The 18270-nt window shown below is 65.9% G+C and overlaps 5 protein-coding genes across 5 annotated transcripts in view; 1 reads left to right on the top strand and 4 right to left on the bottom strand.

Annotated features, from left to right (window-relative positions):
- Nucleotides 1-580: 580 nt before the first annotated feature.
- Nucleotides 581-2284, bottom strand: PFL1_02254 (uncharacterized protein; the record flags this gene model as incomplete). The annotated part of the gene is made up of 1 exon (XM_007879767.1): nucleotides 581-2284. One exon carries the CDS (start codon nucleotides 2282-2284, stop codon nucleotides 581-583), a length of 1704 nt encoding a protein of 567 aa, XP_007877958.1.
- Nucleotides 2285-2909: 625 nt separating this feature from the next.
- Nucleotides 2910-6329, top strand: PFL1_02253 (uncharacterized protein; the record flags this gene model as incomplete). Its single annotated transcript, XM_007879766.1, has 1 exon — nucleotides 2910-6329. One exon carries the CDS (start codon nucleotides 2910-2912, stop codon nucleotides 6327-6329), a length of 3420 nt encoding a protein of 1139 aa, XP_007877957.1.
- A 256-nt stretch (nucleotides 6330-6585) lies between these two features.
- PFL1_02252 (uncharacterized protein) lies at nucleotides 6586-12633 on the bottom strand (the record flags this gene model as incomplete). Its single annotated transcript, XM_007879765.1, has 4 exons — nucleotides 6586-6832; nucleotides 6958-7285; nucleotides 7404-10451; nucleotides 10554-12633. 4 exons carry the CDS (start codon nucleotides 12631-12633, stop codon nucleotides 6586-6588), a joined length of 5703 nt encoding a protein of 1900 aa, XP_007877956.1.
- A 531-nt stretch (nucleotides 12634-13164) lies between these two features.
- Nucleotides 13165-14637, bottom strand: PFL1_02251 (uncharacterized protein; the record flags this gene model as incomplete). The annotated part of the gene is made up of 3 exons (XM_007879764.1): nucleotides 13165-14165; nucleotides 14297-14332; nucleotides 14607-14637. The coding sequence occupies 3 exons, from the start codon at nucleotides 14635-14637 to the stop codon at nucleotides 13165-13167; spliced, it is 1068 nt and encodes a 355-aa protein (XP_007877955.1).
- Nucleotides 14638-17432: 2795 nt separating this feature from the next.
- PFL1_02250 (uncharacterized protein) overlaps nucleotides 17433-18270 on the bottom strand; it is a gene marked incomplete at both ends in the record, with an annotated part of 3433 nt that continues 2595 nt past the window's right edge. Inside the window, one exon of the mRNA XM_007879763.1 lies at nucleotides 17433-18216. Coding sequence (XP_007877954.1) covers nucleotides 17433-18216 — 784 coding nt within the window. The remainder of the gene's footprint in view (nucleotides 18217-18270) is intronic.

Below are 18270 nucleotides of genomic sequence, written 5' to 3'. Positions count from 1 at the left end.
CGACCGACGGTCCGAGGTGGATGAGGTGCGGGATGAGAGGTGAGTTTGTGGAGAAGGGATGGAGGTCGGGATGCAGAAGTGTGGGGAGGCGGCCCTCGGAAGAAGTCGACCCCGCCGGGCCTGCTGGCCCCGGGCGCTGCCCCCACGGCAAACGGCGACGCGCCTCTGTGGCCTCCTGCCACGCCGCTGCCGGTCAAGAACCCGGCTTGGCCTGGGCCAACCCCGCCCGACGAGGTGCCATAGCCGCACGACCCTCGCAAGCAACCAACCAACGCTTCTCACTCTTCTCTCTTGGCTTGTCACCCATACGAGACCGCCAGAGATCGATGTGTCCATGTCCACGGCCGCCTCTCACGCCTCCTTTCCTCGCCCATTCTCACGAGACGGTTCCATTATTATCGAGCAACGACAGCAGCCAGCAGCACCACGGCGGCGGGCCGCGCGAGACCACAAGGACAAATAGTAGAAGTAGCGTCCTGCGATCGCACCCTGGGCTTGGCTAGGGACCAGTCTCGAGGCGGCAGCAGTGGATCGTACGAGCAAGGCCAAGCAGCAAGGGCAGGCGTCAATATCGCCATTGTCATCTCCGCTTGCCCAGCATCCGGTGCGCCGACGCCTTGATGGTCGCCGCCGCCTTTTCCATCTCCTTCTTGGTAAAGGCGGCGCTGACAGCGATGCGGATGTTGGGCCTCGCCTCTGGCCCGCTCTCGAGCACCGCCGGGTTGATGCTGGGCAGCCGCTTGGTCCTCGTCAGCAGCAGCCCGTGCTCGAGGCAGTCGTCGACGATCGACTGGAGCAGCCGCGTCTGCTCGGCGGGCGAGAGGTCGTGGTCGAGCGGGCTCTTTGCGCCGCGCTTGTCGGTCGAGGCGACGTCGAGGTTGACGCTGCCGACGCCCAGGCTGTTTCTGCCCTGTTGCCACTTTTCCATGGGCGTGTCCGGGTGCTTGTCCGTCTTGCTGCGGATCTGGACATGCACCAGAGGGCTGGCGGCGTCGCTCGAGATGCGCAGGCACTCGACGTGGTCGAGCACGGACCGCAGCGTGCGGACATTCTCCTGGAGGGTAGCGAGGATCGAGGGTTGCGAGACCATGTACGAGATGGCAGTGCTCGACGCAATGGCCAGCATCGCCGGCATCGCGGCCGAAAAGACAAACGACGTGCCGTTGATGCGCTGGTGGTAGACGACCTCGTTGGAGCCGGCGCAGAAGCCTCCGGCCGAGCCGAGCGTGTTGGCCATGGAGCCGACAATGATCTCGACGTCCTTGGCGGCGACGTCCTGCAGCTCAGTGATTCCGCGGCCGGTTGCGCCGACGGTTCCGAAGCTGATGCTCTCGTCGAGGATGAGGCGGAACTTGTGCTTGCGCTTGAGCTCCTGGATGGCGGGCAGGTCGATCATGGCGCCGTCGCCCTCAAAGATGCCCTCGGTGACGATGAAGCGCCGGGTGAGCGGGCCGCGCCGCCTTCGCTCGTCGTGCTTGACCTGCTCGAGGGCGGCGCGGAGCGAGTCGATGTCGTTGTGGTCGTACCAGTAGACGGTGGAGCGCGACACCTGGATGCCCTTCTGGATGGCAAAGTTGACGCCGCGGTCGGCAACAATGATGTCTCCGCGCTTCGAAAAGGCGGGGATGACGGACGAGATGGTGCTGAATCCCTGGCTGTAGATGATGCAGTTTTCGACGCCGAGGAAGCGTGCAATGTCGGACTCGAGCTGCATGTGGACGTCGATGGTGCCGTAGAAGCCGGGAGGCGAGCAGCTGCCGACGCCGTACTTTCGGAGCGCCTGGATGGCCTTTTCCTTTACGGCGTCGTGGCCGGCGAGGTTGGTAAAGTTGTAGCTGGCGAGGTTGGTGACGGTGATGGGCTTTCCGGCGTTGTGGGCGGCGATGCTGATCTTTGGCTTGCTGGACGCGCCGCCGATGATGGTGGGGACGGAGGCGAGCTCGCGCGACTCTGCGGGGGTGAGGGGGAGGCAGAGGGGTTCGGGCGAGAACTCGTTTACGAGCTCGTCGATTTCGCGGTTGCTGAGCTGGACAAAGTTTTTGCCGCTTGCGCCTCCGCGTGTGCGGCTCTGGAGGACGGTGCGGATGGCGAAGACGACGAGGAAGAGCTCGAGGAGGGAGCGGATGGGGTCGTTTTGGTAGCTGCTTGCGACGTAGCGGAGGAAGATTGCGCTTCCGGGCAGCCTGTTGAAGTTGTGTGCGACCGTGTCAAAGACCGAGTGGAGCCAGATTGCAAGGGCCGAGGCCGGGGGCAGCTCCCCGGCAGGGACAGTGTCGACGACCATTGCGAAAGGGGTGATGCGCGGCGTCTCGGTGCGCTGCCGAGGGGGGAAAGGAGGGGGAGAGGCAGGAGGAACGCGGTAAGGGATGATGGTGGTCGTCGTCGTCGAAAGAGGCCGTCCAGAGCTATGTGGCAACGCAGAGGCAAAGATAGAGCAGCTCCCGGCGGGTCGGCCCGAGCCCGACCAACACGTACGCTTGGCCAAGCCATGCTGCAAAGCCGAAGCCGGAAAGAGGGTGAGGCTTGGACTGGGCGGCACCGAGTGCGGGCCAGCCAGAGCCCCTCACTTTTTCTTCGGAGCCGACAAGACTGCCGGGGCGGGCATTGCGCCGGAAAAAGAAGTGGGGCCTGGCCTGGCCTCTCTGCAGGCGGTGGCTTGGAGCTGGCCTGGCTGCCTCGCAGTCTTCTGACTCCACCTGCTCGCCCCTCGTTGCCGACACCACCATCACATCACCCAGCCAGGCTCAGCCAACCCTCAGCTGGTCGCCCTCCTCTTGCCGACTCGATACCATCCTTTGACTCGACTCGACTCGGCACGGCAGAAAAGGAATCTCCCGCGACTCACTCGCCACCTCCTTGCGCTTCCTTGAAAAGTGACGCCAGCTAGGCGCCCCTTCCTCTCCTCTTGCATGCTGGCCGGTCGTCTTCTGCCTTCGATTGCACGACCCTTGACCGCCAACCTCTCCATCTCGCACCTCAACACCACCATCACCAGCACCTCCGCGCACGTCCTCCTCACGGCTGCTCGCAGATCCGCATTCGTCCCGAGCAGTGCCTCACCCGCCATCCCACACCGCCTGCGCACCATGTCGTCCACACCCGCCCCCGCAGCCGAGGCCCAGCCGCCAAAGGAGCAGCCACCTCAGCAAAAGGCGCCCGCCGATGCCTCCGCCGCCGAGGACGCTCCCCTTGGCCCCGACGGCCAGCCGATGACCAAGTCGGCCCAGAAAAAGGCCGCCAAGCTCGCCGAAAAGGCGGCAAAGCAGGCCGCAAAGGACGCCCTCAAGGCCGAGCGCGGCGCAAACCAGGCCGCCAATAACGCCGCCGCGCCCAAAAAGGAAAAGGTCAAGAAGGAGGTCAAGCAGGAGCCCGAGTGGGTCAACAACACCCAGCCCGGAGACAAAAAGGACCTCTCGGCGCCGATGGAGAACGGGTACAACCCGCAGCACGTCGAGCAGTCGTGGTTCCAGTGGTGGGAAAAGCAGAACTTCTACCGCCCCGCAGAGCCCACCGAGTCCGACCCCTACGACCCGGCAAAGACGTTTGTCGTCCCCGCGCCGCCCCCCAACGTCACCGGCTCGCTCCACATCGGCCACGCCCTCACCATCTCGATCCAGGACACCCTCATCCGCTGGCACCGCATGAAGGGCTTCCGCGTCCTCTTCAACCCGGGCTACGATCACGCCGGCATCGCCACCCAGAGCGTCGTCGAGAAGCGCATCGCCAAGCTCGAGGGCAAGACGAGGTACGACTACGGCCGCGAAGCCTTCCTCGAAAAGGTCTTTGACTGGAAGGACGAGTACCAAGCGCGCATCGCCAACCAGATGCGCCGCCTCGGCGCCAGCTACGACTTCACCCGCGAGGCCTTCACCATGGACAAGCCGCGCTCCAAGGCCGTCACCGAGGCCTTCTGCCGCCTCCACGAGGACGGCATCATCTACCGCGCCAACCGCCTCGTCAACTGGTGTGTCAAGCTCAACACCACCCTCTCCAACCTCGAGGTCGACCAGAAGCAGCTCAACGGCCGCACCCTCATGAACGTGCCCGGCTACCCGGCAAACGAGCGCGTCGAGTTTGGCGTCATTGTCTCGTTCGCCTACCAGATCGAGGGCACCGACGAGCGCATCGTCGTCGCCACCACCCGTCCCGAGACGATGCTTGGAGATACGGCCGTCGCCGTCCACCCCAACGACGACCGATACAAGCACCTCCACGGCAAGATGCTCGTCCACCCGTTCGTGCCCGGGCGCAAGGTGCCCATCGTCGCCGACGCCATCGTCGTCGACATGGAGTTCGGCACCGGCGCCGTCAAGATCACGCCCGCCCACGACCCCAACGACTACGAGGTCGGCGTGCGCCACAAGCTCGAGTTCATCAACATCCTCAACGACGACGGCACGCTCAACGACAACGCCGGCGAGCAGTTCAAGGGCATGAAGCGCTTCCACGCCCGCCGCGCCGTCGTCGACGCGCTCAAGGAGCGGGGCCTCTACGTCGAGACCAAGGACAACCCGATGACGGTGCCCATCTGCAGCCGGTCCGGCGACGTCATCGAGCCCATCATGAAGCCGCAGTGGTGGGTCAACTGCAAGCCGCTGGCCGCCGCCGTCGTCGAGCGCGTCAAGGCGGGCGAGATGACCATCGTCCCCGCCCAGAGCGAGCGCGAGTTCTTCCGGTGGATGGACAACATCCAGGACTGGTGCATCAGCCGCCAGCTGTGGTGGGGCCACCGCTGCCCCGCCTACTTTGTCAACATCGAGGGCAAGCAGCAGGACCGCAACGACGCCAGCCAGTGGGTCGTCGGACGCACCGCCGAAGAGGCCCAGGCGCGCGCCGAGAAGCTGGCCGGCGGCGCCAAGTTCACCGTCGAGCAGGACGACGACGTGCTCGACACGTGGTTCTCGTCTGGCCTGTGGCCGTTCTCGATCATGGGCTGGCCCGACAAGACCGACGACCTCAAGCACTTCTACCCCTCGTCGCTCCTCGAGACGGGCTGGGACATTCTCTTTTTCTGGGTCGCCCGCATGGCCATGCTCGGCGTCTACCTCACCGGCTCGGTGCCGTTCCGCGAGGTCTTCTGCCACGCCATGGTGCGCGACGCCCACGGCCGCAAGATGAGCAAGTCGCTCGGCAACGTCATTGACCCGATCGACGTCATCGAGGGCATCGCGCTCGAGGGCCTGCAGCAGAAGCTGCGCGAGGGCAACCTCGACGAAAAGGAGATTGTCAAGGCGGCCCAGGGCCAGAAGAAGGACTTCCCCAAGGGCATCCCGCAGTGCGGCACCGACGCGCTCCGCTTCGCCCTGTGCGCCTACACGTCGGCGGGACGCGACATCAACCTCGACATCCTGCGCGTCGAGGGGTACCGCAAGTTCTGCAACAAGCTGTGGAACGCCACCAAGTTTGCGCTCATGAAGCTCGAGGGCGGCTTCCAGCCGGCGGCCGACGAGCGGCCGACGGGCCACGAGAGCCTGGTGGAAAAGTGGATCCTGCACAAGCTCAACGCCGCCGCGCGCGACGTCAACCAGCAGCTGGCCGAGCGCAACTTTATGGCGGCCACGACGACCGTCTACAACTTCTGGCTGTACGAGCTGTGCGACGTCTACATCGAGGCCATCAAGCCCGTCACGGACCCGAGCTCGGCCGACGAGCGGGCGCGCGTGTCGGCGCAGAACACGCTCTACACGTGCCTCGACGCCGGCCTCAAGCTGCTGCACCCCTTTATGCCGTTTGTCACCGAGGAGCTGTGGCAGCGGCTGCCGAAGCGCGCCAACGAGACGGCCGAGTCGATCTCGCTCGCGGCGTACCCGCAGGCCATCGAGCAGCGCGACGACGCGCGCGCCGAGGCGGCCTTTGACGACGTCTTTGCCGCCGTCCGGGCGGTGCGCGGCATGGCGTCCGACTACGGCCTTCTGTCCAAGGTGCAGGTCTACCTCGAGTCGTCCGAGGCGGCGCGGACCGAGGTGCTGCGCAGCCAGTCGGACGTCGTCATGACGCTCGTCAAGGGCTGCCAGTCGGTCGAGGTCACGTCCGACGCCAGCTCGATCCCGGCCGGCTGCGCCGTCAGCTCCATCAGCCCGTCGCTCAACGCCCACCTCATGCTGCGCGGCCTGGTCAACATCGACCAGGAGCTGGGCAAGATTGAGAAGAAGCTCGAAATCAACCGCCAGGCCATCGAAAAGACCGAGGCGCCCATGAAGCGCGAGACCGAGTGGTCAAAGACGCCCGAAGAGGTGCGCAAGGCGGCCGAAGAGAGGCTCGCCGCCCTCCGCGCCGAGCGCGAGGCCATGGAGGCCGCCCAGAAGCAGTTTGAGAGCATCCGCGAGTGAAGACGAGGCGCGCGTCGTCGTCGTCGTCGTCAGCGGCAGTGGCAGGTCGTTGTAGCAGTAGTGGTAGCGATCGTAGAGACGCCAGAGGTAGAACTGGCGCGTAGAAGGCCAAGTTGGGATTCGAGATCATCATCTGGTTCAGGCACTCGGACGGTGGCGGTGGCGCTCGAGAGTAGCGTGCGGGAGCTCGAAAACGTGTCAGTCTATCATCGATCTTGCTTGCCGTCTGATGGAGGTCGTGGTGTCGGGTGGAGGGTTAGGCCGACTTGGAGTCGAGGAACCTCGTCGTGCTGGCGATGAGGGCGCGTAGGTCTTCGAGCGGGTTCGACGCCTTGTCGGGCCGTGTGGATGCGGCCGGCGTCGTCGTCGTCGTCGTTGTGGGACCGGGTCGACTGGATCGGAGCGTCGTCGACATCCTTGGTACCGGTACGGCCGCCGCTGCCGGGGAGGTGGTGGATGGAGGGTGGGATCGGATGCGTTTGGGCGGCGACGACAGTTCGTCTCTGTCGAGCGAGCCAGGCAATGCGATGTGGAAGGAGAGTGCGATGAGGATGAGTCGACCGCCACCGCGCACCCGCGTCGTGCCGAATAAGACGAAAGGGACAGGCAAAAGGGCCGGCAAACTCACAGCGTCATCGGTCTATCGCGCCGTCCGTCTTGGTCCAGTCGTTCCAGCTGCCCACCCTCTGCGCCCTCATCCTCCTCGCCCTCGCCCTCGTCGCGGCCGTGGACGAGCGAGCGTTTACCGCCGCGTCCGCCGCGCAGCTTGCTCGAGACGCGGCGGATGTCGCCCGCCACTTCGTCGACGGCGCGATCGGCGAGCTCGCGCAGCTCGCGCGTCGAGGCCTGGATCGATTGTCCGATCGTCGTCTCGGACTCGGCGTGCAGCCAGATCCGTTCGAGGCGCGAGAGCGTCAGCGTCAGGAGCGGATGGAGGAGGTGCGCAAGCGAGAGGGCTGCCGTCGACCGGTGGCCGGTGTGAAAGGGAGGAGGTGAAAGGAGAGACTCGGTGTGAATCAAGCGAGGCCCTCGTTAAATCGGGCACGGTCAGGATAGCCAGGACGACGGACTCACCTTCACCCCTCGCTTCGATCGCCAGAAGGTCAGTCTGGATGTGGGCAAGGCAGGCCAGCGCCTGTTCGGCCTCGTCCCTGTTCTCGCCGTCCTCTTGTCTTTGCGCCTCCACGGCCTGGATGGCCATCTCTTCGACCAGCCCGAACGCCGCTGCGAAGAGCCCGACCTCAGCCGCTGTGGGTATGGGCAGCAAGAGCCGGCCTTCTTCCTCGGGCTCGAGGATCGTCTCGGACAAGTGCAGGACGGTCCTGATGACGTGGTTCAGGAGAGCGACGAGGATCCTGAGCGCCTGCGCCTCTGTACGATCCGAGACGTCCCTGGCCTCTTCGTCCCGGGGCAGCCGCGGGAAGAGCGAGGCGATGCGAGAGACGGTCTCGATCCAGACGCTGGCCAGCGGCGAGGCGATGTCCTCGAGCGTAGTGCGGCGGAACGAGGTGTTGAGCGCCAGCGACGGAAACAGCTTGGCGACGCTCTGCGCCATGTCCATCGTGCTGTCGTGCGTGGCGTCGCCAAGCTCGAGGAACGCGATGCGGTCCCACACCTTCGACCCGGTCGCCTGCTTGGGACCGAGGCCGAGGCGACTAGGAGCCTCTTCAAGACGCGGTATGCCATCCGACCAGACGACGACGAGCAGGCGTGGGGCCAGCGTGCTCTGCCGGACAGCTTTGCACGAGGCGATCCGTTGGAGGCGTTCTCGATCCGCTCGCCAGATCTGGTCCCCTTCCTCGGCCGTGGAACGGACCGAGCCAGGGTCGCACTCGAAGATCACCAGGCCCACGTCTTCTTCGGCATCCGTGGCCACGCAGTCGTCGGCATCGGCGGCGACGAGGGTGCAGGCGGTTCCATCGAGGAGCTCGACGTCGACGACCTCGTCCTCGGGCGAGGCGAGGCCGAATTTGGACCGCAGCCACTGCGACGCGGCGCTTCCCTCCCTCCTAGCGCCGAAGAAGAGCGTGGTGAAGCGTTCCAGCTGGATTGGGCAGAACTGCGACACGAGGGCCTCGAGCCTCTGCGCGATCTGGTCGAGGAAGACGCCGCTTTCCCAAAGCGCCTGGCGCCTCTGCTGCGCCGTGTCAAGTGTCGCCCGCAGCGCCTCGTCGTCGTCGCTCTCCTGACCGTCGTCTTCGAATGCGGCCCTGTTCTCGGACCGAAGGCGGCGGGACCGCGCAAAGGGCCGAGCCTCGGCTCGCTTTGTCACCTTTCGCTCGCCCAGGATGATGCTGCGGCTGCCGTGGTGGTCGGCATCGCCGCCACCGATGCCGCGGCGCTTGAGCTCGTTTCGGACGAGATCGAGGCGCGCCTTCATCTGCTTGCCGTGCCGGCGCTCCTGCAGCGCCTGTTTCCAGCTCTCGAGACCGAAGCGCTTGAAGCTCCTGTCCGCATACTCAACGGCAGCGGCGTGCCTTGATCGTCGCTCCGACACCTTCTGGCAGCGTTCGGCAGCGAGCTGTTTGAAGAGCTGCTCCGATAGCGTGTCGAGGAGAGCGGAGCGAGCTGCGGCGCGACCGCGGCGAATCCGCTCGGCTTCTACAGCAGCCGTGGCGGCCGTCTTTGCGGCTTCCTCGAGCAGGGGCTGGACCATCGCCGAATACGCTCGGTCGAGCAGCTCAGCCTTGGCCGGAGCTGGAATCTTGTGTCGTTTCTTGGACTGCGTTTGCTTTGGCGGCGAGGGCGGCAATGCAGGCGTGCTCTTGAGTGCGGGAGTGGGCTCCAGTAGCGATCTTGATGGAGGCGGCGGCGCCGGACGCGGAGATTCCACCTGATCCGGCCCCTCACTCGACGGGGGCTCAGCGGCGCGCTTCTTGCGGCTGGGCGATGCGCTGAATGAGGCTGGCTTGTCGAATATCGGCAGCTTCGGCGCACTGGATTCGGGTGCCTTTTGCTGCTGCTGCTGCTCTTGCGGTTGCTGCGCTCGTTGAGTCGCCGTCGATGGAAGGGTGGCACTGCCAGCAACATGCTGGGCCGGAGCGCCAAACGAGAAGGAAGGTCCCGCCGCTGCCGAGGTTGGAGGAGCAGAAGTCGTCGTCGCCGCGGACGAAAAGGCGCTCGGGGCCCGACCAAAGGAGGAGGCGGCACGAGCCGAGCCTTCGTCCGTGGCTTGCTTGGCGAAAGTCGAGGGTACAAAGGCAGGGGAGGCGGCAGAGAGCTTCGAGGCTGCGCTCGAGGGCTGCGGCTGGGCTAGAGACGGACCGCTCGCGCCTTCGAAGGCCGAGGTGCCGCCGGACACGAAGGCTGTACCGCTTCCAAACACCGAAGATGATGTCGAGCCTGCTGCTGGAGGCAGGCCAAACGCGCTTCCCGGTGCGACCACCTTGGTGGGTGGCGGAACGCTTGGCTTTGCTGCAGCCGGCCTCGGTGTGATGACCTGTGGCGGCAGCGGCAATGGCGGCGCCGCTCCGCTGGCGATGCCGTCGACGACATCCTGGCACGAGTGCGTGCCCCTCTTGGCTTCGACAATGGTGGCGCTGAAGGGGCTTGGCACGGGCTTGTCCTCGTTGATCAGGCTCGCCTTGGACAGCCTGACGCCGCTCGGGTGTCCCGTGGCCGCCGCGTCGTCGTACTCGAGCTCGATGCCAAGATGCTGGACCAGAGCGATGGCCTGCCCCTCGTCGTCGAGCCCGAGGCACTTGACCAGGAAGGCGAGCGGAAGGGCGCGGTGCTGGGCCATGTACGCCTTGGCCATGGCCTTGATGGCGCCGATGCGGACCGAGTTGAAGGAATTTTCGGCGAGACAGGCCATCAGGTAAGAGACGGCCGGCTTGCGAAGCTCGGCGAAGAAGCGCGAGAAAAAGTTGAGCGTCGCCTCGGTGTTTCTGGGCTGGCCGCGGCGCTCGAGATTGTTGGATCGCTGCGCGAGCGCACGCAGCGACAGGGCCGCCTGCACCTGCGGCGCCGTAAAGATGGCGCGAGGCAGCAGCTCGACCTCGCGCAGCGTCTCGGGGTCGCGGAGGTGCAGCAGGAGGTTGTAGGCGCGAAATTCGGCCTCGCACGGCGAGGTGTGGCCCGAACGGCGCCGGTCGTCGTAGAACTCGATCAACGACCGAAGAGCTGGAGGGCAGACGCAAAACACCGGAGGTCACGGATGGGTGAATGATCAAACAGACACTTGCGACCATCGAACAAGGGACAGCTCGCCGGGGGCGCACTCACTCTTTCGGAGCTGCTCGAGCTCCTGCTGCTCGCTCCAGCCCTCGGCACCCGGTCCGCCCTTCCAGTGCAGGCAGAGGATGTGGTATCGCGCGATCCGCTCGTGACACTCGATCGTCATCGGGCCGCTCTCGCTCTGGACGATGAAGTCCTGTCGAATGGCCCGAGTCCTGTTCCAGAGGAACGGCTGCACCGCAGTGAAGGCCGGATCGTCGGGGGAAGCCGGCAGGAGCTGGTGGAACAGGTAGTTGAGCGTCATCTTGAGCACCGCCGGCGGGCGCACGTCCTCGGGCAAGGGCAGCTCTCGTCCGGCGGCAGGCCGACGGTAGATCTTGACGGCCAGCTTGGGATCGACTCGGTTCGTGCCTGGGATCATCTCGAAGCGGTCGAGCTCCTTTTGATACTCGCGCTCCTCGCGCTCAAACTCCGGGCACATGTCCTGGCAGGTGCCGGTGAGCTTGATGGCGAGCGCCAGGTCGGTAGGTTTGTTGGGGTCCGGAAGGACGCCTGAGGCGATGTAGGATGCCCTCAGAGCCTCGCGGCCGCCCTTCATCTCCAGAAAGCGGTTGCCCGTCTTGGGCGCATCGTCGAAGCGCCTCCTCCTCTCCTCGTCCTCCCCTACATTGCCGTCTCGACCACCAGGTGTGGCGATCTGGTCGAATGCGCCTCCTCCGCCGCTGGGAAGCGGCGTAGAGGAGCGCGAGGCGGCAGCCGAGCCAGCATTTGACTTGTCCTTGCGCAGGAAGCTGGAGAGCGACGTCGGCGTACCAGCAGCCGCTGCCGGAGCTGGAACGGGAGCCGGGGCCGGGCTTGGCGCTGGACTTGGAGCGAGGAAGGGTGATTCGGCTGCGGCCAAGGACAGGGGCGAAGGAGCAGCCGCAGCGCCGACAGCATCGGAGAATGGAGAGGAAGAGGAGGTAGGTTCGGCAGCTGTGAAGGCCGAAGCCGGTTTGGCGCTGCCGAAGGCGCCAAAAGCGGATCCAGAGGTGCTCTGTGTGGACGCGGAGCTGGAGAAGGCGCTGGGCGCGGCAGAGGTAGTAGCGCCGCCGAGCCCGAAGCTGGGCGATCCGAAGGCAGAGATGCTCGCTGCTGGTGCAGCACCCGTCGCCGAGCTTCCGAAGGCGCTGCTGCTGCTACCGCCGCCGCCGCCGAAGGCACTTATCGCCGGAGCCGATCCTGAGCCTTGAGCCTCGACCGTGACAGGTTTGGGCGGCAGTCCAGTGGCAAGCAGGGTCCCGTTGCTGGCGGTGGCGGCGGTATCGTACTGCTCCGCCTCGTTTGTTGCGGCGGGCGGCTGAGGCCTGTTGAAGACAGCCGACCTGTTGGCAAAGGGCCGCGGCCGGGGAGCCGCAGATGCGCCTGGTGCCGGAAGATGCGGGCGTATGATGCGCGGGCCTGCGCCTCTTCCCCTCGCCGCTGAAGCAGGTGCTGCGCTCTGAACGGCGACGGGTCGCGGCGGAAGGGAACCGGCAGCAGCGCTGGGTCGCCCAAAGACCGGGCTCAGGCGTTTCGGGACCGGACGCGAAGGCACTGCATTTTGCTGCTGCTGCTGCTGCTGCTGCTGCTGCTGCTGCTGGTGCTGCTGGTGCTGCTGGTGCTGCTGCGCGAATTCAGATGCAGAGGCCGAGGAGGTGGGATGCGTTTGGCCCTGCGGCACTGACGGCCGGGTCGGGAGCGGTCTCATCAGAGTCGAGATCGGACCGCCATAGGATGACTCGTATATGCGGGTGTCGGCCGGTCGCTGCGGCGTGGATCGCGCCTGGAACAGGGGAGGGGCGGGAGGCGTGTGAGTGGCGCTCTGTCGGAAGTGGATCGGACGGCAGCGGCGGTGGCGGTGTAGGGAGGGCAACGAGGGGAGAGATGCAGGCAAGGCGAGGAGGAGGAGGAGGAGGAGGAGGAGGAGGAGGAGGAGGAGGAGGAGGAGGAGGAGGAAGATGGTGATGGTGATGGTGGGTTGAGAGACGAGCGTTGAGCCCTCCTTCACTCGCCTCGTCTGGCTGGTCGGGCCTGCCTGCTCCACCTCTTCAGAAAAGCACGCGCCAGGCTCGGGGCCATCTCCACTCCCGACTCCCGCCACCCTCATCCTCGGCCCCACCGCCGGCCAGGGCCACAGTCTAGCGACGAAGGTCCTTCGCCATGCTCGAACGCAATCCCCTTCCGTTGGGCAGCTCTCCTACGCTCGGCCATCTTCGCTTTCTCGCACATCCCACGAGCGGCACACGAGTCACGAGTCATGGGAAACCGTATCACAATTCAACGTCGGGGGACGCTTTGGCTGGAAGAATATCAGCAGAGGAGCGCCAGGCGCGGAGTAGGGGAGGGTTCGTCGCAATCGTGGCAATCGTGGCAATCGCCATGGGCCATCGCCATCATCTAGGGAGTCGTGAGGAAGAGAGAGACGGAGAAGGAGAGCGAAGGAGACAGGGAAAGAGCCTGAGAGACAAGCGAGCCCCGAGCGCCAAAGGCTTGCTACTCCGCCGAGCCCGCCAGCCGCTGCCGGGAAGCTCCAGGCTGCTCAGGCAACAGCGATCGCTTCCGAACACTTCGAAGCGTCGAGGGGCCTCGCAGCGCGGCGTCCCGGTCAAGCGACCACACGAGGCTAGGGCGCCGTCGATCAGAGGAGGGTGGTGGCGGCGATCTTGCCAGTGGCCAGGTACGGGTCGACGTTGGAGGCGGGGCGGCGGTCCTCGAGGTAGCCGAAGCCCTGGGCGGCGACGTGGCGCGGGATGCGGATCGAGGCGCCGCGGTTGGCGACGCCCGAGCTGAACTCGCCAATGTGGCCCGTCTCGTGCTTGCCAGTGAGGCGCTTGTCGTTGTCGGCGCCGTAGACTTCAATGTGCTCGAGGTGGCGCTGGGCGAGCTTCTCAATGGCCGCCTCGATGGCCTTCATGCCGCCCTCCTTCCTCATGTCCTCGGTCGAGTAGTTGGTGTGGCAGCCGGCGCCGTTCCAGTCGCCGGGCACCGCCTTGGGGTGGAACGAGACCTTGACGCCCCACTCCTCGGCGACGCGGACGAGGAGGTAGCGCGCGACGGTGAGGTGGTCGCCCATCTCGATGCCCTCGCACGGGCCCACCTGGAACTCCCACTGCGACGGCATGACCTCGGCGTTGATGCCCGAAATCTTGATGCCGGCGTACATGCAGGCGCGGTAGTGGGCCTCGACCAGGTCGCGCGCAAACACCTTGCCCGAACCGACGCCGCAGTAGTAGGGGCCCTGGGGTCCCGGGAAACCGCCCTTGGGCCAGCCGTAGGGGCGCTCGTCCATGTCGAAGAGCGAGTACTCCTGCTCCATGCCGAACCACGGCTTGTGCGACGCGGCCTGGTTCATGATCTTGTTGCACTCGTAGCGGCTGTTGGCCTTGTTGGGCGTGCCGTCGTTGTTGTAGCACTCAGCCAGCACGAGGATGTTGTCGCCCAGGCGGAAGGGGTCCGGGTAGTATGCGACGGGGCGGAGGTAGACGTCCGAGTTGCCGCCAGGCGCCTGATTTGTCGACGAGCCATCAAAGTTCCACTCCTTGAGGTCCTTGATCGACTTGACGGGGCCGTCGAGCGTCGTGCACTTGGAGCGGACCTCGCCATCGCCGTCAATCCAGATGTACTCGGCCTGGACGACGCCTGCGGGTGGAAGTGAGGCGGAAAGGGGTGAAGAAAGAGAGAACCGGTCAGGAAACGCTGTTCGCAAGGGCAGGAGTGCAAGGCCGCCGCCAAGGCCGAGCGGCAAGCGGCAAGGGGGCATCGCAACTCACCACGCTGGTCAAGGGCCATGTAGTGGGCCAGGAGACCTATTTGCGGGAGGGAGGGAGAGGATGCGGGGGAAATGAAATCGGGGCGTGGTACATTGTCAGTCGGAGGAGTTCCCTGAGAGATCAGGCTGGTCCCCGCCGGGCTGGCGAGGCGCCTCCTTTCGCCGTTGGCTCCCAGAGCCTGAGCTCAGCCCACAGGCTGGCTACCGAACGACGTCCTCGGGCGCCGGACATCGTGGCTCGGGGAAACCAGAGGACCACATCGCCGCCGCCCGCACGAAACAGTAGCGTCCGTCAACACCGCGAAACTCACCGCTGTTTTTCGTGAAGGGGTGGGCGGACATATTGGGCGAGAAGGGGGGTTCGTCGAGGCGGATGTCGTTGGCTTGCGAAGGGGTGGCAAAGGGGCTACAGAGAAGAGACTGCTGTCGAGGTCGGGCCTGGCAGTAGTGGCAGCGGTGGTGCTGGTGATGGTGGTGGTGGTGATGGTGAGGAGAGAGAGGAAGCGGGGAGGCGCGTAGACGACCCAGGGCTGGACGGTGAGTTTTATGAGCTAGGCTGCCTGATGGTCGGTCGACTCGGCCAGGGCAGGCCGCCGTCCAGGCCGGGCCAGCCCGTCTGACCCCGGCACAACCGTCTCGCCGTCGTCGCCGTGCCCGTGCCCCGCCCGCCCGCCTTAGCTTCCTAGCCTGCCTGTGAGTCTGACTCGCCAGCAGCCTGCCCTGCCCAGCCCTCCTGTCCTGCCCCTGCCCTGCGTTGTCCGCCGCCGTTTTCCCCTTCCCCCCCACGACGGCACCTCGCCGTGAGTGCCATCCATCGCCCGCTTGCGTCGGTCTTGGCGTGCCCCTTCCGACCGCCGAACCCTGACGCACTCGAATTGTCTCTCGAATTCGGGGCCCCCCGTGCGCGCCAGCAGCCTGCCTGGGCCTCGCGGCCACTTCTTGCCCTGGCCTAGCGCGGCCGGCGCCCACTTCCTCCCCGATTTCCGCTGGTCGTTTTTGTGAAAACAGCCTGGCCAGCCGGTTGGAGGCCAGGCACAGGGCAGGGCCAAGCGGCGCGCTGCGTATGGTTTACCATCCAGCCAGCCCTCGCCCCCTTTCCTTCCTCTCTTTCGATGCCGGGAGAGCGAGCGACCGTCCGGGGATTGGCCGCGCGTGGGCAGAGGGCAGAGGTTGGAGGTGACGTCGGTCGCCGCCCGCCGCCCGCCGCCCCTACACGCCGTACGTACGGCTGCGCTGCCCAACCCTGGCCAGGCCTACCTGCTCCATCGGCCTGCATGCATGACCGTGGCCGGCTGGCTGCTGGCTGCTGGCTGCCAGGCTGATGGGGGCCGGCCATCGACGTCGTCGTCGCCGTCGAAGGTCAGGCTTGTGAGGAGAGGGGGTTGCGGAGCACCGCCTCGGGTCGTCGTCTGGTGCTCGTCGCTCGATCTCGTGGAAAGGCAGCCGCGGGCGTCTGGCGTGCGTGTGTTCGGGCGAGGTCTCAGCCAGCCCAAAACCCTCGCTCCCTCGCTCAACCCCCAACCCTCGGCGGATGTCTTCGAGACACCAGGCTAGGGCCGGTAACGAAGCGGGGAGGGAGCCGAAGACGGGGCTGGCTGGCTGGCTTGCTCTAGAGCAGCTGGCAGGCGGTACGACGCCGTAGCAACGTACGCACGGCGAACTCGGCCGTCGTTGCTGGTGGCCTAGCCTAGGTAGGGCAAGGCGGGGCAAGGCGGGGCGGGGGCGACAGGCGGGCGGGCGGGCGTGAAAATTCGAACGCCCTGATTGGACGGATACGCTGGGCTTATCTTGCAGCGCCCTGCCTGAAGCCGGCGCTGGCGCTGCAGGCCAGTCCAACGTCCAACGAGGCGGCAGGCGGAGGCGGTCCGGTTCGGTCCACAGCCGCCTTATCGCCTGCTTGGCAGGCCAGGCCAGGCCAGGCCAGGCTTTCTTCTCGACCGCGCCAGGATCACCATCGCTCGCCAACCTGCTCGCTCGCCCGCACCGCTTCGTCGAGTCACCCGCCGTGCGTGCGTACTAGGTACCTCGCTCGAGCCCACCTGCCTGCCTGCTGCCAGGCCTCGCCCTGCCTGTCACAAGCCAAAGCAAGCTTTCTTCTCAAGGACCCTCATCCGCCCGCCCGTCCGCCAAGCCGGAGGAGCGAGCGAGCGAAAGTGCGAAAGTGCAGGCGAGCGAGCACCTTGTTGCTTTCCCCACGTTTGCACGCCGACGCCTCCCCCGCAAATCCTAGTCTAGCCTCTGGGCAGGCAGGCAGGCTTGGGGAGATCTTCGAGGATCAGCGACCAGATACGTAGATCGAACCCGACGACGGCCGAACCCCTCATCCACGCGCCAGCTGAGGCCTGCCTAGTCTAGCCTCGCCTCGTCTGCCGTCGTGTCCATGGCCAGCTCCGCAATCAGAAGAACCGTCTTTGCCCGTGCCGCCCGCCTGCTCGCTCGCTCTGGCGTGAGAGAGAAGCAAGAGACAGAGAGGCTCCGTTGTCGAATGAGGCGGCGTCGATTGGCCATCCTTCAGCGCCCCCCACATCTCGAGGTCGATGGAAACGGGGGCAGGGATCGACTTCGGCGGATCTCCGTACGTCGTCGACGCGGTGCGGCTGCAACGCGTGACGGGGATCGACGCAAGGCCAAGCTTGAGCTCAGGCGATCTGATCTCTGCTCGGATCCCCGCAGCCCGTACCCGATCAATCTCGTCGAGGCCCGTATTCGAGTTCGGCTTGAAGCGGGGGCACAGAGGAGATGAGGCCTCCCGAGCAAGCTGCTGACTTGCACAGGCCAAAGCCTGGCTGGCAAGGTCCTGGCAGACGCGGGACGATGCGGCCGTCCACGAGGCAGACCGGCAGGCGAGAAGGCACCTAGGAAGGCACGCGTGGCAGACAGACAGACAGATGGACGATCCGGTCACCTCGCCCGACCTCTCCGAGCTCGTTGGCTCGCAACGCAACGCTATGCCGGCGCCGGCCATTCGAGCCTGAAGGAAAGAGACACACGATGCAAACCAGGGCCGTCTTTGGTTCCTTCCTCGACAGACGTCTACCTGTATTCCCTTTGGCCTCTTCTACGGTACGGCGCTGAGGTGAGTGCGGACGGGAGTGAACCTTGCAGAGCCGCTTCGACCCGCTCCCGATCCAGCCAAGCTACTTGAGGCCGATGCTCTTGACCAGATCCCTCCTGATCCGGCCCGGATGGTCGGGCGGCGCGTCGTGCGGCAAAAAGACTTCCTTCCACACCTCGCGCAGCTGCGTCAGATCCCGGATCGTAGCATCGCCCACCTTGCCCTCTTCTCCACCGTCGCCATCCTGGCCCTCACCCTCGCCCTCCGCTCCGGCATCTGCAAGGCCGTACTCGGATCCGACCATACCGACGCGGTAGACGGTGCCGTCCTGGCAGCCGACGACGATGCTCTCGTGGTCCAGCACCATGGCCATCGGATTGCGCGTGGGCACCTGCAGCGCCGAGGCCTGAGCCGCCCACGCGCCCGAGATGGCCCACACCGACGCCTGCTTCGCTTGTTCGTCTCCCCCTTCTTCTCTCGGACCCTGTGCCGCGGTCATCGTCGCCGCCATCGTCGCCGCTTCCGCCGCCGCCGTCGTTCCTTGCGGCTCCGCCATTTCACCATCGACAGCACCGCCACTGCTCGAGGCGAGGAGCTGCGACGACGTCTTGCCCAGGTCGAAGCCGAGGCTGCTCGTGTAGAGCCGTCGATCCGCCCCCGCCCTCGAGCTGAAGCGCGTGGCGCAGACGATGCGGCGCTTGGACGGGTCGACGCAGCCCGTCGCCATGTCGGGCGTCTCGAGTATCGAAATGACGCGCGGCGAGACACTCAGGTTGGGCGCGATCCTCGTTGCCCGACTGTCGCCGTTGACCGGTGTCGCCTGCGTAGGCGACAGCGGACCCCTCGCCGCAATGCCATCCAGCTTGCTGCCGGAGGAAGGGAAGGCGACCGGGCTAGATGGAGACGCCTCGGACGATGGC

The sequence above is a fragment of the Pseudozyma flocculosa genome (genome assembly GCF_000417875.1).
Source record: "Pseudozyma flocculosa PF-1 unplaced genomic scaffold scaffold00006, whole genome shotgun sequence".
NCBI lineage: Eukaryota > Fungi > Basidiomycota > Ustilaginomycetes > Ustilaginales > Ustilaginaceae > Pseudozyma > Pseudozyma flocculosa.
Note: the sequence above shows the minus strand (reverse complement) of the source record. Positions and strands in the feature narration are given on the sequence as shown.